The 23,043-nt window shown below is 39.9% G+C and overlaps 1 protein-coding gene across 2 annotated transcripts in view; it reads right to left on the bottom strand.

The window, feature by feature from the left end:
* LOC131064749 (phosphatidylinositol N-acetylglucosaminyltransferase subunit A) overlaps positions 1–22,186 on the bottom strand; it is a 117,855-nt gene extending 95,669 nt beyond the window's left edge. For both annotated transcript variants that reach the window (XM_057999021.2, XM_057999022.2), the window contains exon 1: positions 21,871–22,186. In XM_057999021.2, the coding sequence (XP_057855004.2) occupies positions 21,871–21,993 (123 nt within the window). In that variant the 5' untranslated portion in view covers positions 21,994–22,186. The remainder of the gene's footprint in view (positions 1–21,870) is intronic.
* Between the last annotated feature and the right edge of the window lie 857 nt (positions 22,187–23,043).

Here is a 23,043-nt window from a genome sequence, read left to right as displayed (position 1 = left end):
AAAACATTAAATAATACCCCAAGCGCTCCAATTTTATTTTATTTTTTTAAAATAATAATAATTAATTTTAAATGCCTTTATAATTAAAAAATTCGATTTTTTAGGCTCAAAATTAATTATTAAATACCATGCGCTTTTATTAAATGCCAAAAATATTTCAAGGTTTTATCGAATCTGGCATTTAATGTACTTTGAAGGATATTTGGCGCCCAATCATGAAAAATAATGGCTATTAACAAGATCGCTCTGGTCCCTTGGTGAGGGACAGGAGCGATCTCATTCTAGACCTCACACTTCTTGTTTTTTACGTCCAAGACCTCATTTTTGACGTCCAAGATGGCATTTTTACTTAGAATTTCGAGTTCAATTTATTCGACCTTTGAAATGAGTGCACTTTAAAGCATTTTCGCCCTGGTCTCTTGGTGAGGGACAGGAGCTATTTTGCAAATCCAAGCTTATCCGTCCTTTGTTAGCCTTCCAAATTATATTCAATGGATAAATCATGTTTTCCTTGGTCTCTTCAAATCATAAAATTGTCTTGATCCTGCAAGAACAGTGCAAATTTGAAATTCAAGCTCCGGTCCTTCAGTGAGGGACGGGAGCACTTTTGCAATTACAAGCCAATTCGTCCTTTGCTAGCTTTGAAAATTATCTTCAACGGATCGATTGCGTCTTCCTTCACCCACCTCAAACGTAAAACTTGTTTTTCTCTTGCCCGAATCTTGTCTTGAGGGAAAATCGCTCTGGTCCCTTGCAGAGGGACAGGAGCGCCCTAGCCAGTCACCTTGGTCCCTTGGAGAGGGACAGGGGCGAACTTGTTACTTAGGCCGATTTTCTTCATTGTGGCGTACTTAAGTTATATTCAACGGGCAAAACATACTTCCCTTGACCTCCTCAAATCGCGAAACCACTTAAATCTTGCAAGGATAATGCGAAATTGGAATTCAAGCTCCGGTCCTTCAGTGAGGGACAGGAGCGATTTTTGCTCTCAGGGCCAAATCTTTTTACTTCTCACTTCAAATTTCCTTCGCTGAGGAAAATATCATCTCTTTACACGCCATGAATAAAAGTTCGAGTCCAAACAAGGTCTAAAAATGTGTATATGAATAAAATCGCTCTGGTCCCTTGGTGAGGGACAGGAGCAAATTTACCTATCTAGACAAATACTCCATCATTTCATCGTCCTTAATCAAGTCTGGATGCTCTATCACGTTCATTTTGTCCTCCATCATGCCTTTGATGTCTCAATTTGTCCAAACAAGGTCAGGAATGACTCCACTAAGCTTTTTCGCTCTGGACCCTTGGTGAGGGACATGAGCGATTCGCCTTGGACCCTTGGAGAGGGACAGGAGCATTTTTCGCTCTGGATCCTCAGTGAAGGTCAGGAGCGAAATTTGACTTTTCGAACTCTCTATCAGGACAATTTTAATGGAATATAACATTTAAGTATAAGTGATTCTTATACTTTAAGTTATATTCCATATATACTTTCAGGATGTTTGAGAGTGGTTTCAGACCTCCAGGAGTTATATTGCAAAATCTAGTTTTTTGAGGTTTTTCAGTTTCCAGATTTAGTCAAATTCAGGATCAGGACATTCCAGACTTAGCCAAATTTCAGGATCAGGACGTTCAAACTTAGCCAAATTTTCAGGACATTCCAGACTTAGCCAAATTTCAGGATCAAGACATCACTCAAGCCGGACTTGCTTATCCATGTGATCACCTGGGCGACACTCAAAATGCAAAGGCTAACTAACAAAACCCTAAAAGACCAAAAAACAAACCCTAAAAAACAAAAAAAGCAAGGGTCCCCATTTGCAATGGGGCGATGTGTGAAAACGTCACAACAGGTACCTATGCTTATTGTAAAATGCCCTTTGGGCTAACCAATGCAGGTGCCACATTCCAAAGAGCAATGGACATGGCTTTCAAGGGTGTATTAGCAAAGTTTGTGCTTGTATACCTTGATGACATAACTGTTTATTCGAAGCATGCAGCTGACCATCTTGGTCATCTAGAGTAGGTTTTCATGAAATGCAGGGAATATGGTGTGTCCTTGAACCCTAGCAAGTGTGTATTTGCTATTGATCAAGGAAGATTGCTAAGACACATCGTATCCAAGGAGGGTTTGACCATTGATCCAAAGCGAGTGGAGGCTATTCTTTCTCTTCCACTCCCCAATCACAAGAAAGGATTGCAAAATTTCCTTGGTAGGATCAACTTTGTAAGGAGGTCCATTCCCAACCTTGCCACCATGGTAAAACCCCTCACTTCCATGTTGAAGAAAAACTTGGCTTTCAATTGGACCAAGGAGGGAAGGGTCGGTTTTGAAGAGATCAAACAAGCAATTGCTTAGGCCCCTACCCTTGTCAATCCTAATTACGAAAGGGATGTTATCCTCTATACCTTCGGAGGAGAATCCAGCATCTCAGCTGTCCTAACACAGCTAAATGATGACAATTTGGAGCAACCTATTGCTTTCTTTAGGGAGGGGCTAAAGGACTATGAGCTTAAATATAGCTATGTAGAGAAGCAGGTCCTCACTGTTGTAAGGGCATTAAAACAGTTCAAACACATGTTGTCCAACAACAGGATCCAGCTCTTAGTTCCGCATGCAAGTGTAAAAGATTTCCTTCTAAACAAGGATATCAGTGAAAAGAGGGTTGGGTGGATAACCAAGGTCATGGAGTATGACATCAACATCAAGATCACCAAGCTTGTAAGAGGCAGGGGCCTATGTGAACAGCTTGTCTCATCTTCTGAGACTACTTCAGAGGTTGCCCTTGTGTTACAAGAGGATCAACCAACTAGCAACAACACTCAATTCAGTTGGGTAGGTGACATGACCACCTTCTTAATGGAAGGTAGATACCCCCAAGGTCTGGACAGGACCAAAAGAAGGCATTTCAAGTTGCAGTCCATTCCCTATGTCTTAGTGAATGGCACTCTTTTCCCAAAAGACTCCAATGGAGTCTTACTAAGATGTATCGACCAAAACCAAGTCAGCAGATTGTTAGAGGAATTTCATGATGGCTCTTCAGGGGGCCACTTCTTTGCAAGGACTATGGCTATCAAAATAATGAGGGTTGGTTATTACTGGCCATCCTTATTCAGTGACTAACATTTATGGGTGAAGAATTGCAAGAAATGTGCTCTCTTCTCTGGGAAGCAAAGACTAGCTGCCCTACCTCTTCATCCCATCCAAGCAGATCAACCGTTCGCCCAATGGGGTTTAGACTTCATTGGCATGATAAACCCACCTTCTAGTGCTGGCCATAAGTGGATCTTGGCCGCAATAGACTACTTCACTAGGTGGACAGAGGATGTTGCATTGAGGGATGCCACTGAGGCCTCAGTGTTGGAATTCCTTGAGGAAATTGTGACAAGATTTGATGTCCCCTCCACCATCATATCAGACAATACCAGGGCATTTGTTGGAACCCAAATCAGTTCTTGGGCAGTTAAGCATGGTGTATACTTGAAGACATCATCCAACTATTACCCTCAGGGTAACGGCTTAGCTGAATCTTCCAACAAGAACCTCATCAGGATAATTAAAAGGACAATTGAAGACAATCAGAGGGCATGGCACACTAAGTTGAGGACAGCCTTATGGGCTAACAGGATCACACCCAAGAGGGCGATTGGTAATTCCCCTTTCATGCTAGTATATGGGAAGGAAGCAAGACTCCCAACTTCCCTAGAGTTACCCTCTCTTGAACTAGCACATCAGCTGGAATTGACAGAGAATGATGCCATGACAGTAAGACTAGCTGAGTTGATGGAGCTGGAGGAGATTAGAAGTCAGGCTATGCATACACTTAAGACTCATCAAGAGCAAGTCAAGAAGGTTTTTCACAAAAGGGCTACTAATAGGGTCTTCAAAGAGGGAGATCTAGTTCTCAAGTGGGATGCAGACAGAGCCAAAGCTGGGCAACACTCCAAATTTGATGCTATCTGGAGTGGTCCATATGTCAACACTAGTTGCAAGAAGGCCAATGCATTTCATCTCTCCAAGCTTGATGGCGAAGTTCTTCCAATCCCAGTGAATGGGATTCATCTCAAGCCCTGCTTCTAAAGAGGGTGTTGATGACTATGTAAATATTAGACTAGAGGTTGTTTTGCTTTCATAAGTGCTTATGCACATGCCCCATTCTCCTTAAGAGGGTGTTTCAGTTTTCCTCCAAGTGAAGACACACACATGTTTTGGGTCTTTTCAATAACCTAGTGCCCAATGGATGCTTAAGGCTTCTGGACTTCATGCTTAGCAGGCAAGCATCCCGCAGAAATCACCAAAAATGTTGTCATTTCATGACACCCTTGGTCCAACAGTGAGAACCGATCTGAGATATGTTCCATAGACCAACGCTGCCCCAGTTGATCAAGGAGAAAAACAATGGAATTATGAAGAGTGAAGTGTTGTCTTGTCAGAAGGAAGTTCCTAAGTCTTGTACCCTGGAACTCCGGAACCCCCAGGTTCCCAAGTTCCTAGTCCTTCTACCCGGAAACTTCGGAACCCCCAGGTTCCCAAGTTCCTAAGTCTTCAACCTCGGAACTCCGGAACCCCCAGGTTCCCAAGTTCCTAGTCCTTCTACCCCGAAACTCTGGAACCCCCAGGTTCCAAGTTCCTAACCAAGTTCCTAGTCCTTCTACCCCGAAACTCCGGAACCCCCAGGTTCCCAAGTTCCTAGTTCTTCTACCCTGGAACTTCGAAACCCCCAAGCTCCCAAGTTCCTAGTCCTTCTTCCCTAAAACTCTAGAACCCCTAGGTTCCAAAGTTCCTAGTCCTTCTACCCCAGAACTCCGAAACCCCCAGGTTCCCAAGTTTCTTATTCCTCAACCCCGAAACTCCGAAACCCCCAAGTTCTCAAGTTCCTAGCCCTTCTACCCCGGAACTCCAGAACCCCCAGGTTCCCAAGTTCTTTATTCCTCAACCCTGAAACCCCCAGGTTCCCAAGTTCCTTATTCCTCAACCCCGGAACTCCGGAACCCCTAGGTTCCCAAGTTCCTAAGTCTTCCCAACTTCGGTGACCCTGGTCTCCGAAGTTCCCCCAACTTCAATGACCCAGGTCTCCGAAGTCTTCCAAACTCCTTCTGGCTAGCAACACTTCCGGATGGTGTGATTGACACTCAAGGCTTCAAATGCTCCGACAGTTTTGGTGACTTATGCACTTTCTTTTGTGGAGCCACAGGGGTGCATTTAATGTTTTTGGCAGGATTTCCATCAAGGAAGGTACGAGGCCATGCTTGTTGTGGTGACTTATGTCATGTCTACATACTCTCACTTTGGAAGGTCAGTCAATCCACCTTCTCAGGGTTGCCTTTTGTGGGTATGGCTAGGTTGCTTGCATGTACAAGTCAAGTGCATGCAGGGGTCATGATCACTCTTGTAACCATTTTTCTATATAAGGCTGTTAAGCCTCATTGTAAAGGGTTCTCTCCCAGCTGCCTTGAGCTTTCCTATGCTCTTTCTCTTCTCTTGAAGACTTGTAATTATTTTTGCATTTCTGCAACTGTACGTTTGGGCCTTTGGCCTTTGAATGAATTGAAATTACATTCTTGCCTTCCTTCAACTTATGCATGTTGTGTATGTTTCCTTACCTTCATCATAGGTGTATGTTTTGTGGCTCTTCTCTCCATATATGTTGTGTTAACTTGTTTTCTAAGTGTGACTTGTGGGAATCCTTCTCCCCTCTTGACACTTATCAAATTCTAACCTCCATACATGCGTTTGGGTCACTCATGCAACTGAAGTTTGTGCATCTATTGGGTATTTCAGTTGATTCCTTGTGCCATTACGAGTGGGGAGAGAAACAATCTCTTATCTTGGTGCATCACCTCCTTTCATTTTAAGCATTTCTCTCTTCCCTTTTCCTCTGCAATTTGTTAGGATAGGCCTAGGAGTTAGTTTTGAAGTGTTGAGTTGGTTCAACACCTGCACCTAGATTGAGAAGGAAGTCGGCCTTCTCCGAAGATTCAACCCCTTGTGCAAGGTCCCACACTTCAGGGTTGTTTCCATGTTTCGCAAGGTTGCTGAGTTGATAGCTCAGCAAGGGTGCAAGCTTTTGTGATAACAGTAATACTTGGATCGGCTTTTTGAAGGAGCATTGCAAGCTAAGATCAAGTCGTCTTTTAGAGATACCATTGCAAGAATTACTTCTTGGCGGCAATTAGAGACACCATTGCAAGTCATTACCTTGGTAGCATTTTGAGACCCCATTACAACTCATTCTTGAAGTAGGATTTTCAAATCACCATTGCAATTTCATCATTGAGTCGGAATTTTGGAGGAAGCATTGCAATTCAACCACCAAGGCGATCTTTAGAAGGAGCTTTACTACTTATCCACCAAGGCGGATTTTAGGAAGACCTTTGTAATATTTGACCGAGGCAGCTTTTTAAGACCCCTTTGCACCTCAACATCAAGTCGGTTTTCAGCGGTACCTTTGCAAGTTGACATCTGATCAACCAACCAGCTTTGCAATTCACTTCTTAGTTGGCCAACTAGAAGACCTTTGTGATCCATTTGCATCCCAAACCTTCATCAAGATTTTGAGACTATGTTTGGAAACTTTTCAAATCTTGATTCAATACTTCATTCTTCGGTTATCTAAGGCTCCTTTGCACTAGATCTTGATGTTTCAACATGATTGAGACAAACCTTCATCCCAAACCTTAAGTGACCTAGATTAGGTGATTTCAACAATCTTAATCCTTGGACACACCTCGTAACTCATGAATTTCATCCTTAGTCATGGCATTTGGAATTGCTCTAGAACAAGGGAAACCATTTGAAGATAATGTTGTACCTTACTTTATCCTGAAGAGAGAGAGACCTGATTTCCCAAGATGCAATTACATGTAAGAGGCTAATAGCAAAGACACAACAACACTAAGACAACTAAGCTAAGGCAACTAACCTAGAAAGCGAAAAAGTGGGGGTCCCCATTTGCAAAGGGGCAATGTGTGAAAACGTCACAACTTCTGCTGTTGATGTGTTTTTTAGGCACAATCCAACACATAATAAAATACCCAAAAGTATCTTATCCTCTCTTGATCAAAGTTACTTTGGGTATTTTATTCTATGTTGGATTGTGCCTAAAAAACACATCAACACGACCTGCTGAGCACATTTGTAGCATCAAAACGTCCATTTGACCACTTTTCCTCATAAATTTTGGTGACTCCTCCAAATTTTGAAAAAAAAACTTGACTCATTTGCAGAGGTGAGAGATTGGAGATAAAACCCTAAGACGCCAAAACACCACCCTAAAAAGCAAAAACAAGGGGGTCCCCATTTGCAATGGGGTGATGTATGAAAACGTCACAACAAATGTGGTTAAGTAAAAAGATAAATGGTTATGTTCTATTTTGACCAGTGTTCCACCAAGTTTCAAAACAAGGGGGCGAGTTTCAAGGATAGGGGGGCAAAGGACCTAAGTTTGGGGATGACGGGGGGATGGTGGTAGGGGGGTGAAGGGGGGGCGATGCTAATATACATATAGTACTTGAAAAAACATTTGTGAAAAGACGTATAAGAATTACATTTTAAATGAAACTTTGGAAAATTAGTAAAATAGCAAAATTGCAAATAGTAACTACTAAGATTTAAGACTTTCATTTTAATTTTAAATTCTTGAGTACTAAATAAAATTTCACAAATGAAATTGTCAAATTGGAGATTTCTATTATATCAAAAATATCATAAAGATGATTACAATGAATCGCATAATTTCAAAATAAGTAAAAACACAAAATGTCAAAATATAGTAAAAGGAGGCCTCTAATCATCCCCAAACCCTTCATCACAAGAACTACTGGACTTGTCATGACCCTCCCAAAATTAAGACAAATCAATTTGTTGGCCGACCCCCCTTTTGGTGCTCAAATCAGAAATTAAATAGCATATAAATAAATGTTTATATTAATTTATGAGGGCTGACTCATGTTGATGGCCGAACTGTTTTGTTGAACTAAATTAAATTCATATTGCTTAAGGCTGACCTTCCCTAGAACTAGCAAAACAGATAAATAAATATAAAATGCTGCAAGGGCCGACCTTGTGAATTATGGCGCCCATTTTTGGGGAAGATTAATTTAAAATAAAAGTTTTATCTCTGCCTTGGCGACCTATGGTTGAGATGCAAATGTTGGTGAAGAGGCATCTTGGAGGTATATAAAAGAGAGAAGTTAGTGGATAATTTTTACAACCTTTCATTGCATATCTTTCCTATTTCAAGAACAGATATTGAGCAGAAAATGTAAGACACTAAAGAGTAAAAATCAGACATTTGGGGGAGCAAAACTACAGCAGAAAAGAGTAGAGTTATATGCAGAAAATAAGATATATCAGTTTGTCCTAATAGCAGATCGAACTACAGTAGAGACACTCATTTGCAGTAGATCTGATCTGAATAGTAACATATGTATTTCTTGTGGTATGCAGAGTTAATTGTTCAATATACCTATGTATTTATAACAGTTATATGTGGATGAATGTATATATCTAATGAATGCATGAATTATTATATACAATATACATATATCTATGCATTTAATAGTATATGAACAACTATATGATTCTCTACTTGTAATAATCGATCATGATAGGGTAGGAAAGGGAGTGCAAGGAGGGGTAATGGTTGTGGATCTCTCACTAGGTACACCACCTCATGAAGATGGTTAAGGACCGCATGGGGCCAAGGGGGGCAGAGTTTTCGCTCTTGGGCAAGAATGGCATGATGAAGGGGAACGGCTATGCAGGCCTCACTAGGTACACCACCTCATGAAGATGGTCAAGGGCCACATGAGGCCAAGGGGGATAGAGTTTCCACTCTTGGGCCTAGTGTAGGGGATATTTTAGGGTACCTTATCATGTCTACTTATCTCAAATTTCCAATATGGTTGAATCCCACATGTTAGTTTGAAGTTGGTATATGTTATGAATATATGTTCTCTTTAACCCCAGAAATAGATGCATCTCATAAATTACATCTTCATCATATCTAACTTGGTTGTAGGATTCCAAAACTAACTTATCTTAACTTAATTTGAGGTGAGAATTATATTTCTAACTACATTATACTCTATCTCATTTTGGATTGTGAATTTAGGGAAAATATTAAGTAATCTAGAAAAGGGACATTACAGGACTCCTCATTGTCAAGATCCGGCAAACTAACACCAACCAGCCCTATATCTGATGTCATAGCATCCTCATCAATCTATGATGGCTCCTCTGTCTCTACATCCCATCGTGTTGCTGGACTCTCTTTGTACACAAGAAAAAAATGCCTTTTCGTGGGAGACTTCCAAACATCCTCGAGACATCTGAACGTCCCTGGTGTCTCCAGACATCCCCAGCGTTTCCGGATGTCCCAATGGTGGTGGAGAGATGGCGGGGGGATGCCCCGTCCCTATCCCGAAAACATGGGAGTTGGGGGGGGAGGACATGCGTTTCCGTGGTTCACTGATTTTGACTTTAGCTAGGAAACTAATACATGGCATTCTTCTATGAGTTGTCTATGCAAGGCATGATTGATACATTTTGCATTATGAAAATGACATTTCTTGGTGGTTAAGTAAAAAGATAAATGGTTATGTTCTATATTGACTTTAAGATAGGATACTAATAGATGGTATTCTGCTATGAGTTGTCTATGCAAAGCATGATTGATACATTTTGCATTATGAAAATGGCATTTTTTGCCAACTATGACTTAACTTGTATTGAACAGTACAAGGATAGTAGCATGCTAACTTTGCCTATGGTGGTCCTTTTATACTAAACAAGTTGTCCAATATATGAAACAAGATAATCGTTGATTGTGGCTTTGACTGTGAATATGTAGAGATTTGCAACAAGGGATATGTATTTTGTAGATTTTTATGAAGATGATTCATCATTGGCCTATTACTTGCTTAGGCTTATAGCTTGATGGGGGTTTGTGGGCAACACCAAAACAATGTTGAGGGTAGCACCGCTCACAAGGGTCTTGGCGCAATGCCCCTTGTGGGGTCTAGGGGCAACACCCCTTGCGAGGTGCAAGGGAAAGACATCCGGTGCATTCCTTATCGCAATACAAGGCAAGGTCAAAGGACAGAGCCCCTACCACCAAGCCTAAATGAAGACCTTCAAAACCACACAAACCTTCATGACACACCATTTTCATATTTTTTTTAAATTCTAGATCGGCATGTCTAAACCAAAAAAGCATTGAAATTTTGTGGGGCTTTTTTTATATAAATTGAATGGTCGAGCCTTAGGCTCAGACTCGTCAAGACTCAGTGAGTTTGGGCAAGTCTCTAGACTCGGCAAGTCTAGGAAAGACTTGGTTGAGTCCAAGTTCGAGTCTCCTAGACTCAACCAACCTGACTTTCCTCAGACTCACCGAGTCTTGGCGAGTCTAGGCGAGTCTTTTCATGCATGTTAGGGAGTGTTTGGTTTGTCAACAAAACAAAATAGAGCATGTATTTCTGGCTGGTTTGTTGCAACCCTACACATTCTAGATAAAAAATGGGAGAGTATTTCCATAGATTTCATCACAAGACTCCCAAAGATGCAAAGGTAAGGGTTGTATCTATGTGGTTGTTGATTGACTTAATGAATATGTTTGTTTTAATGTTATACCTTTAGAGTACAAGGCTCGACAAGAGGCTGATCTGTTTTTTAGAGATATTTTTGGACTTCGTGGGCTGCCAAAAAACATTGTAAATGACAAGGGCAGCAGATTTATCAACTTATTTTGGCAAGAGCTCTTTTGGTGGACAAGCACGAAATTGACTCCAAGCACTAACTATCACCGTCAAACCAATGGGCAAATGGAAATTGTGAACAAATGGGTAGAGGAAAAAGGTATTTGAGGAGCTATGTCATGGGGCAGCAAAAAGCTTGGGTCAAATGGCTCCACCTTGGGGAGCATTGCTACAATTCCACTCACCACATCTCTATAGGAATGACATCTTTCAAGGCCCTCTCTGGTTATGATGTTATTTCATTCATGGATTTGATTCTTTTGGATAGTAGAGTCCCTAGAGCTAGATATTTGGTTCAACTAAACCTAGATATTGTGCATACACTCAATGATAATCTACAGCAGTCCCAACATCAGCAAAAGACATATGCTAATCATCATCAAATAAAGAGGGATTTTGTGGTAGGAGACATGGTTTTCTTGAGGCTGAAACCCTATAAAACAATCTTCCCTCAAGGGAAGTGGTGCAAAAAAAGATAAGACATGGTTTTAAAGGCATTACAAGATTATAAGGAGACTATGTGAAGTTGCATATGAGATAGAACTCCAAGAAAACAGAAGAATTCATGATGCTTTCCATGTCTCATGCCTTAAGAAGGCCCTTGGACAGGAGGTCACACAATCATTAGAGCTGCCTGTTGTGACCATTTCACACATCGCCCCATTTAAATGGGGACCCCCTCTTTTTGCTCGTTTTTGCTCGCCTTTCTCTTGGCTTTTTAGGGTTTTGGTTTAGAATGCCAGTTGTCTGGACTAGGGTCAAACCTTAGGGTTTCTGTTACTGTGTTTTCAAGCCAAAGTCCAATCCAATTTTGAGCTTTGAGCTTCCTCTCGTGGAATGCAATTCTGAATAAAGTAAATTCGCCAGAGGCTGAGTAAGTTGGTCTAGTTTCAATTGGAATTTTGAATGCAGAGTCCAAATTTGTCTAAGTGTGAATGATGGGATTTTGATTTTTTTTGTCCGATTGAGTAATTTTGACCAAATTTTGAAAATTTTGATAATTGATCCCGGGCATTGGAAATGACTTGTTTTGCCTTGTGAAGTGATTAAACTCCCAAAATCTTGATATTTTGGCCTGTAGGAGCAAAATCGCTCCTGTCCCTCAGTGAAGGACCGGAGCTCGGTTTTCAAAATCTTACTATCTCTGCAGGATCAAGATGAATTTCGAATTGGAAGTGATAAAGGGAGGCATGATCTTTCCGTTGAATATAATTTGAAGAATTTCACAAGCATGGAAATGTGCCAGGAGCAAAAATCGCTCCTGTCCCTCAGTGAAGGACCGGAGCTCGAAATCAAACATTGCCTTGTCCTTGCAGGATTTGAACAATTTGACGATTTGAGGAGATCAAAGGAGATATGTTGCATCAGTTGAATATAATTTGGAAGCGCAAACACGAGGAAAACATGACTTTGAAGCTAAATCGCTCCTGTCCCTCAGTCAAGGACCAGGGCGAAAATCAGTGGTAGCTCCCGTCCCTCTCCCAGGGACCAGAGCGAAATTCCTCATAGGGCAAAATTTGAGCAAAGATCAAGTGAACATTAAGTTTGAGGCAAGCAAAGAGGGTGTAATGAACTCGTTGAAGACAAATTGAAGATTACAAGATACCAAAGTGAGGCCCAAATTGGCCTAGGCGCTCCTGTCCCTCAGTCAGGGACCAGAGCGATTTTTGCCTTAGGTCAATTTTTCACCAAGTTAGAACGAATTTCATGCCAAGAATAGGTGAAAGGGTCCACATCGAGTCCATTGAAGATAATTTTGGGAGTCAGAAAGGTGATCAAATTAAGCCAAGAAGCTAAATCGCTCCTGTCCCTCAGCCAGGGACCAGGGCGAAATAGTATTTATCTTGCCTTCCTCCAAAGTTTAAACCACTCTAAGTCAGGATACAAGCTGGCAAGGACATTTTGAGGTGTATCGACGAAGAACGAAGTTGCAAGGACCGCCAAAGATGAAGGAATTGCACTATATGCTTAAGTTCGCTCCTGTCCCTCAGTCAGGGACCAGAGCGAAATGTTCAAATGAGGCCAAATTTAAGTTGCCATTCACATTTTAAATGTTTGAAAGGGAGTAAAGAACATCGTTTTGCACTTTGAAGACAATTACAAGTTAATATGATGAACGATTTGCACCAAATGGCCAAATTCGCTCCTGTCCCTCAGTCAGGGACCAGAGCGAAATCTTCATGGAGGCTTAAGTTTTGAATGATAATCACATTTCATACGTTCAAGAAGGATCAAAGGACCTCATTCTACATTGTGAAGGCGATTGCAAATTGATGGAAACAAAGATGAGCCCAAGATACCAAAAATCGCTCCTGTCCTTCAGGCAAGGACCAGGGCGATATTCACTATATTGGCCATTTCTTTTGAAAACTACGTCAAACTACGATAGTGCAAGGTTGCAAAGGGTCAAAGTGTTCTTAAGAAGATGATATGCGAGGAAGTTAAACGTCAAAAGGTGATCAAATTAAGCCAAGAAGCTAAATCGCTCCTGTCCTTCAGGCAAGGACCAGGGCGATTTTCATTAAATCACCCATTTTCCTTCAAAAATCATGTCAAAGCGAGATTATATAAGGTTGAAAACGTCATTTGGAAGGCGATGAACAAGAAGCCAAGGCGTAAAAACGACAAATTTAGGCTAGAGCATAAAGTTCGCTCCTGTCCCTCACCAAGGGACCAGGGCGAAAACCATTCAAACATCAAAATGCCTTGTTAAGGACGAATAAAGTAAGCGTGGAATAGAGGGATGACGTCGTTACTTGCCTCATGATGAAGATTGGTGATCGAAGAAACAAAGGTCAAGGAGAAAATACAAGGTTCGCTCCTGTCCCTCACCAAGGGACCAGGGCGATATCAACTCTAGAAGGCATTCATCCACAAAATCAAGTCGATCAAACTCGAGATTCCTAGTAAACATGCCAGTTTCAACGTAAAGACGGAGATTTTGAACGTAAAAGGTAAAAGAATCAAGACTAAAATGCAAGTTCGCTCCTGTCCCTCAGTCAGGGACCAGAGCAATATGGTTTGTATCTTTCCACCTCTCCAAGTTTTGGTGCTAAAACATTTTGAATTTTATTAAATGCTAAAAATCGATAAATTTAATTAAAGATAGCATTTAAAAATAGCGCAAAGCATTTATTAATTAATTTTTGCCTTTTAAAAAAAAATCGAATTTATTAATTAAAAACGAAGGCATTTAATTAATTAATTATTAATTTAAATAATAATTAATTTTGGAGCGCTTGAATCTCTTTGTTTTTACAAAAGTCGACCTTTAAATTTATTTTAAATTTGTTTTTAATTTCCAAGTCGGCCTAGAGTTAATGAAGAGGGTGAGCGCCTATAAAGGGGAGTGGTTTATTTCATTTTCAAACCATCATTCAACATCCTTCACATGCGATTTGGAGAAGACAAAGGAGTGTGCGAATTTAGCAAAGGAAGTGGTGCGAACATCATCCAAAGGAGTGCGAGTTTGATTAAAGTTGAGCGAACTTGTCAAAGATCACGTTAAAGACCCCCCCCCAAAGGTGGCGAATTGTTAGGTGGACGTTCGTTTGAAGAAGGATCACGTGGAAAAGCTTCAAGCATTAATTTTGCCTAGGCGATTCTCTTTATTTTACTTTTTAGAGTTAAGCTCTTAAGTGAGGTATGGCAAAGTCTTGTTTTGTTTTAAATTTTTGATCGTCATTGCCTTAATTTTTGAATTTCGAAATTTTGAATTTCAGTGGCTCAATCGTTTTTTTTAGGAAATGATAACTCAAGGACTTATCATGAAGTTTCCTAAAATTAATCTAATCTATGTCATACATTGCAAAATCTAGTTCTTATTATGAAATGTTGTGTAGGTATGGCGACCCCGAAGGCGGGAGTATCCACCAGTCGTCCAGCTCTCATGAAGGAAGATCAAAAAACCGAAGAAGTGGAGACCAAGATCGTGTCTAAGTGGAGCAACATTGGAGATACCAACTTGGGCAACTTCAGTACGAAGAAGTTTCGAGAGGTCCCTTACATTGGCAAGCCATCACCTGTCGCCCGGAGGATAATTGAAAGTGGCATCATTAAGGCGGCCGGCTTCCCTCCAGCAGTACAGTGCCATGAGTTGATGATCGAGTGTGCTCGTCATTATGATCCTCAATCCAGAACGATCGTGTCCAAGGAAGGAAACACTTTAGCTTATCTTTCAGAGGAAGCTATAAATGAGGCTTTCCATCTTCCAGAGCACAGAGATATGGTCTACAAGAGCATAGAAGGAGCCAAGTCCATGTACGAAGATGATCCAAATGCTTGCCTAAGCATCATCAACAAGAACTGGTTACTCAAGAGTCGTCCTCGTTTGAGTAAGATCCCGAACACACCACACAGGATTGATTTCCAGGAGGAGTACAGAGATTTGATTACAATGCTCAACCGAGTCACAGGTGCACCTCAAGTTTTTTACTTTGAAAAATGGATGTTCTACTTTATCCAGATGATAGTTCAGGGAAAAGGAACAATACATTGGGCTAGAATGATTAGCCATTGCTTGGACGTACAGTTGAGGAGACTCAAGGCTACCAAGTCCTTCCACATGAGTTCATACGTCATCTATGCCTTGATCAGGAGCTTCGAGTACGCAGGACTACCTCACAGAGGAGTGATTGGAAGAGGGCCCGGTGAGGTCAGAGTTTGTGATTCCTATGTTCATTTGCATCATCTGCCGGGAAGCAACTACAAGTTAGTTAATGATACCTTCACAATGAACATCACAAGGACGTTGCAAGGCGGGATCCACAATAGATTATCTCAGGATGCACAGGAACTAGTAAAGAGGTACGGTGCTTGGTTTATCCAATTTCCAAAGTTTACTTATATCAGAGTTCATGGATGTCCTTCACCTCCATACATGTTGCCGAGATATCCGACAGACAGAATAGTGTTACTTGAGGTAACAAGACAGTTGGCAGCTTATGCGAAGGCGTTCAGACATAGGCATGGGAATGGAGTTCCGGTACCTATCATATTGGGCAATTCAGTGGAGGTATGTCCTAATGCTTTAGCCATGGATGATGCAGAGAAGGAGTTAGCTTTGTATTCTTTTTCATTCTTTGCCTTGAGGGAGAACTTTGATCCACATGGATATATAGAGGAGACAGTCGGTAGGAAGTTTAAGCATGAGTTTCAAATAGAAGATTTTATGATGAATCTCTTAGACGATCTTGAAGTAAAAAGAAAGATGCATTCTAGATTGCCTTTGGATTTCATCAGGAAATGCAAGATTTACAGAGTGGCCGACCAAGCTCAGGACAGTGGCAGACATCTCCAGTCATCCTATGATCGAGAAAGCAAATCAGTAAGGTTAGATTGGAATGAGCCCGAGGTTGATGCTTTGATGGCTCCAGTCTTGTCTTGTACTCGCAGATGGGTTGATGTGCAACATCAGAAGTTGAGAGAACAGGGCATAGCTATGACTTTCACTTTGGAAGAGAGACCAATTGAAGGAGGAGCAAGTGTAAGTGAGGGTAATCCTAATCCCAGAAATGCAAGCAAAGGCAACCTTCGAAGTGTAAGTGAGGGCAATCCCCCTCCAAGAGGCTCAAAGAGGAAAGAGAGACCTGAGAAAAGGGAATCCTCCAAGAGGAAGCAAGAGGCCAACCGAGATCGTTCATCCGGCACATCTTCTCGACAGGAGAAGAGGACATCTGAGATAGAGGAGTCCATGGAGTCAATGGTACAGAATGATAAAGAAGGACAGGCACCTCAAGGGTCACCAAGTGGATCTCTCCAAGATTATGAGTTACATGAAGACAAGAACAATGACGAGGTAACATCTCCTCCTAGAGAAGAAGAAGCATTGCATAAGGAGATACAGGTTAAAGAAACCAAATCGGCCATCCCGGATTGGTTGAAGGAAAGATTAACGAAGGTGATTGTGATCGAGGACGAAGACAATGTGATTGATTTAGAGAGCCTTGTTGGACATTCCCAGGAAGTGACAGAGAAGAGGAAGGCTACCAAGATGTCCAAGATGATTAGAGATGAGACTGGATCCAGAAAATTACAGATAGCTACACCGGCCGTGGACAAGTACGAAGGTGAGATCCTAGCAGAGGAATATGATATAGAGACATTTGAGCTAGGTCCATCCACAGCCGAGCAGACACTAGATGATGCCACCGATTCGTTTGAGGCGTTGAAAGATAAGCTTAGGGAAGAAATGGAGAAAAATAGAAAGCTTGAGAGAGAAGTTGGTGCATGGAGAACATATTTCAGTCATCTCAATCAGCCTTTAGGACGTCAGGATCCAGCAAGATCACCCATACAGGCACTTCCCCTTCAATCAATTGGTGAGGCAGAGAGATTCAGGAGTATGGTCCAGCATATGAGCACTTGGATGGATAAATCTCATACAGTCGCCACGGAATTTGCAACAAGGATGATGCAGACCATTCACCGAGCTATTCAGGTTCTTGAGATCATCCACAACTTGATGATAACAGTGGCCGCTTTTGCTCATACCAAAGATGTTATCATCCCTGTCTTGCGAGTAATCAGACAAACATCAAGGAAGGTCTTAGCCCAGGAAAAGATCATGGATGGAGGACCTCACAGTTTACTTCAGTGGTCAACCTTACTCCAGATGAAGGAAGTTCTCTTCGAGGATATCAGTACTAGATGTAGCCATGTTGAGGAGGTGATCAACCCGATCCAGGACAGAGTATTTGAGGTACTTCGTACCATTCTTGGCAGGAGGATCGAAGTTGAGACAGATGTGGATTTGCAGGAATTAGAAGATAGAATCAAGGTCATCTTTTGCAAGGACGCTAATATCACAGATGAGCAACAGGACCAGATGTTTGCTACCATGCTCTTGATTGAAAAGACTAAGGAACTTGAACCTGGATGGGACGCTGCTCTTCTCGAGGCATTTGATCAGGTCATCCACTTGGAAGAAAGAATGAAGAATCTTCCCGAGATTCCAATTGCTAAGATCGAAGGAATCGTATCAAGATTCATTGCATATGCTAAAAAGGAGCATTGGAAAGGGAATAAGATTCTAGATGAAAGGTTGTTATAGATGACATGGCATCTTAATTGTCATTGGTCTATGTCTCCTAGGTTTTTGTGCCAAATTTAATATTTGGCTATGCATTTAATATTGTTCAGTAAAAAGGAGGCTATTTGTAACAAACCCTAATTAGGGTTTAGGTGTCATGATCTTGACCGTTGATCTGCTTTTTGATCTAGACCGTTCATTGTAATTGAGGATGCTATTTATACCCTCATTTCATTTCATTTTATAATTTAGAAATTAGAGAGAGCTGGAAATTCTTGATGTATTAGAGAGATTAGAGTTTAGAAGCAATTTACTTTTGTAGCAAGATTGAGCTTGGAGAAAGGAATTCAAACAATTGTTGTACATGATGGCTTTGAGATCAATAAAATATTGAAGTTATGGTGTTTTGTTGCAATTCTCTTGGTTATCTTCATGGTTGTACATTTTCTTGAATCACAATCAATCAAAGTAGTGTGTTAGTTTGAAGGACAAAGTGTTGGACTTGATCTTTGGTAGGATTCGCTTTCCAAACCACTAGCTTCTTGCTGATTGTAGGAACGCCTTGCGTGGTCGACTGGAGATATTGGAATCACTCAAACCTTCAATCATTGTTGTGTCTTGGATATGTACCTTCGTGGTAGTGTTCCTGATCTTTGATGTATTGAAAAATCATTTGTTACCTTAGAAGATCGCATCAATTTCAATTGAGTTGTTAATTTATGGCAATATTGAAGTTGGTTGAATCTCACCAAGTCTAGTCCACATCAAGTCATTCTTAGGGTTAGACTAGATTAGACCTCTTGCAAACCTTATCCTTTTGATATTTTTTTGAAAAGCTTGTTTAGTTTAGCAAAATCTTCGGCAACGTAAGGCCCCTTGATGACACAGCAATCACAACGACCACTGGTGCTTATCCACACGTAGAGACCCTACTAAAAAGAACATTGGAGTCATCCTAACTGATCCTTCTTGCGAAATCTTCAGCAGTTAGCGACTTTATTCAAGAGAGGATAAGATGCCTTTGGGTATTTTATTCTGTGTATGATTGTGTACAAAATACACGTCAACACTGCCACCACTTGACGATAAAGGAAAATTGATTTTGGAGCTTGAAACTATCATTGATGTGAGAGAAAAGAGGTTGAGAAACAAGGTTATTCCAGAATATTTGGTGAAATGGAAGAAGCTTCCACTCGAGGGTGCCACTTGGGAAGGGGTGCTGATATTTGAGCATCTTAGCTTGAAATTGTTATGGGACAAGCTATCTTGTGGAGGTTGGGTTGTCATGTCCCGCACCTCCTAAGATTGAGTCTAGCTTATCAATAAAAGTATTTTTAAACACTCCTAGTGTACATATTTAATCATTATTAAAATAAAAAAATAAATAAATTAAATTCAAATTTTTAAAATTCAATGTGTCCAATCCTTGAGGGTTCTTTTGGTGCATCATAAAAGGAGTTTTTGAGTGAAAACCAAGATGAAAACCCTGACCAAGTTGGGATGAAACCCATAACTTGTGTACAAAAGTCATTTATCTTTGCAACTATTATTCACCTATTTCATATTGCTATGCAAGGGTTTGTGTGCAGATTTCATTATGACATAGGCTTTTAAAGGGCGAAAACAGTCCCCAAGCGACATCATTGGCAATTGTGAGCCTAATTGAGAGGTGGTGCATTGTTGTAGGACAAACCCCAGATCTGATCACTGCATTTCCTATTACCTAGGCATTGACTATTCCAGTTCAAGGTCTAACAAATAATTCATGTGTCATCTTCAGGCGTGAAAGAGTATCACCATATGCTGGAGTCAAGAACACTTATTTATGGTTTCCAAGGAGGCAGATCACAAACCTATCACTAGTGCACCAAGAACAAATCAGTTTGGAGCTGCAAATCTAAGTAGAAGACCTTCAGACTGTAGGCAGCAAGCACACAATCAGAAAGACCACTACAAATCCTCATCTTTCCAGAAGCAACCTATATTTGCAGGTAGTCCAGGAAGCCCTAACAAATCAAGCATTAACCAAAGGACCTGCACTAGTTTACTGGGGGGGGACAAAGGTTAATTACCAACAAGTCTATGAAGACACTTGTATGTCTCCCTACTGTATTCTGCTGATAAATGAATTGTTAGGAAAATTGTTGATTTTTTTAGATCTGTAGTTACAGTTTATTCTAGATCTCACATGGTGGTTTCAACTTAATAATTGAATGAGTCTATGTGCAACTAATCTGCCTTTTCCAAATCTAATTTTGGATCATCAACAATCTGTAACCTTAGAACTAAGAAACCCTAGGGATATAACAAATAGTGTATCAGGGGATTAAATTATTGGTCCTTCAAGCTTCTTTTCAGCTGTCTAGCTGTTATGTTTCAGCTTTTCTTAAATGGGAATGGACTCCTACAAAACCCACAACTAACCTATCAAGATATATATATGAGAATATTCAAACTTCTAAAAGTACAAAGATATATAATAATCAAATTCAATGCTGCTTTCCAATTTTGGTCTCCAGCTTTGACTTCCACTGGCTCTAATTGATGAGTCCTCTCCTCATATGAATATATGTAGTTGCCATGATTTGTATCTCTCAGAGATTTAGCCATTTTAGGTTTATCTCTATAGATATGTTTATGTTTATTCATCATTTTAGTGCATTAGTGCAAGGTTACTTTCAGAAACTAGGGTTCCATTTACCCTGGTACCTTTCTAATTCAAATGATTGTACTTCCAAGTTCCCTCAAGCTACTTCAATTATAGATGGATCTAAAAATACTTCAAATAGCCCTAACCTCTTTAATAATTTTCAACATATTTCACCTTCAATTTTTCCAGAAAAACTATATCCCATTGGCTTCACAACCATGACATGGCATTTGAACAAAAGAATTTCTCAATTTTCAAGGTTTGGGATTTTCTATTAATCTAGCCTTTTGCACTATCCTGTAATTAATTTTCACTATAGATCAGCCTCCTTTTTTACTGCAAGGAATAAATCAACTCATTTTGGCAATCATAAGACTGATCCCTATATACAAAATATTTCAATATTTTTTATATTCCAGGAATTTTTTTGTTTGTTTTATTTTTTAGACTCCTTCCCTCTACATCATCTTTGACCTTATTTCAACCTTCTTATAACTGAACACAAATCCACTCCTCTTGAGGGTCATAACATGGTCCTTGAGCTGCAAGATTTTTAAAAATTTCAGCAACTAGATTTCTCTTTGACTCAGTAAATTATTTCTTCTTAACCATGGTTTAGATGTCACATTCTTGGGGCATCTAGATTCTAGCCATTAAAATTGCCCGGAACTTGCACGTGGCCTCGTCCACTGCACCCAAAGTTTTAAGTTATGGGAGTTACAAGGACGCAATTGCTTGTTTAAAAGATCGTTTCGATGTTTGTTTAGTTTTAGAATAAATTCCACAAGCCTTGTTTGGTTGTCTCCATTTCAAATCATCGACTGGGCTATGATTGCATACATCTATGTAGTTTAAAATTTGAATTTCCACGGTCGATGATAAGCAAACAGGAGTTTCCGAATAGATGTGTGAGAATCTTTACCTTCGGCATTTCGGATGGTCTCATGTGATCAATATCAGCATAACTAATGTGATCTGAAACATTAATGAAAAAACTGTCCCGTGAGTCTTTTCAAATGCTCGCGTTAAAGTATATATGCTATATATGGACATTTTATGATAAAATGCATTTTGTATTCTACTTCATTATACCAATCAAACACATTAACATATATTCCACGAATTTGGACCATTTACTTGCGGATTCGCTAACATCTTTTGTCTTTTACTCTGTAAATTGTAAGAGTGATTACGGATTTTCGAGATTTTGTTTCTGGAATTTTCATGTGTAAATAAACTGAGCGCATTTTAGGGTTTCTAGGGTTTTCAAGTGCTTAAAGAACCTCACATATTTATTTTTATCCAAAATTTCATCAACAAATTAGACTGTGCGTTAAAAATTTAAGATTACTGTTCACTCTGACATCAAATTTCTGCGTCTGTTAATTTATCTTTTCTAGAAAGGCAGCGAACGAAATGAGAATATTGGACACACCTTGTGGCCGAATTTAAGCAGGCACTGAGAGAGGTAATAAATGTGATTTTCCACGCCACCAAAATTTGGATAGAAGAAATCCGACACCATTAAAATCCTGTGCTGTTCAAATGCTTCGGCCATTTTTTCTCTCGATTGTTTATGCCGCAGCTTCTGTCTCTACATATATTCTTTACCAGACAGCATCCCAGCTATACACCTAATTTAAACTGTCCCGAGCAGAAGGAAACTCACTCCAACGGAATTAGGTCCTAATAGCTGTCTTATGTCATAGAAAGGTCAACGCTATTAATAGAACCAGTTGCTACCGTTATGTTTCAATGGGCACGCAGAAAATATTCTGTGAGATATTTATTATTAATTTTTTCAAAATTTTAATTTTATATAAAATAATATAAAAATATATGTAATTTATGAAGTGTATTATTCATATGATAGAAAAGGTGTTATGTAGTGGTAGATTTGTTTTTTTAAGTGTTGTAATAAAAATAGTGATTTAGAAGTAGGTTAGTAATAAAAGAAGTTATTCAAATGAGTCTCTAATATAGTGATTTAGAGGTAGGTTAGTAATACTTCAAGATCAATAGACTCTAGCAAGCTGAAATTATTTTGGTCAATGAAGATTATTTGTTATGATCAACCTTGATACCAAAATCAATTTGTACAAGAGACAAATGTGACTAGCATGGTTAAAGTTGAATTTAATCCTTAGAATAATTGATTGATTTATTAGTTGATATTAAGTTTCTTATTGAAATTTGTAGAGATATAGTTTAAGTTGGGCTTTCGAAAATGGGAATTTTGATCATTTAAACCATTTGTTTGATTAGCTAATTTCAAGTTGATTGCTAGATCATCATAAGTGTTGTTGAAGTTGAGTTTGTCAAAATAAGAATTGTGATAATGAATATATATATATATATACACTAATGATAAAAAAATTAAAAATTTAGATTGCAAACCTTGGAGGAGCGAAATGGCGGTGATTGAAGGCAGCAAGAGCTACAGTGGCGATAGGAGCAGGGTTACCGATGTGTGAAGTTCTAGTGTTCAGGCCGCAAAGATTGGATCATGGAGCAATGAAGCAGATATTGCCTTTCCCATTGAAGCAGGTAGGTTGCAACCCACTCAGAAACCGGCTAATTCTAGGAAAGCAGACATGTTCCATGGTGA

This window comes from Cryptomeria japonica, chromosome 8 (assembly GCF_030272615.1).
Source record: "Cryptomeria japonica chromosome 8, Sugi_1.0, whole genome shotgun sequence".
Taxonomy (NCBI): domain Eukaryota; kingdom Viridiplantae; phylum Streptophyta; class Pinopsida; order Cupressales; family Cupressaceae; genus Cryptomeria; species Cryptomeria japonica.
The sequence above is the reverse complement of the archived record's forward strand: the minus strand, read 5'-3'. Positions and strand labels throughout refer to the sequence as shown.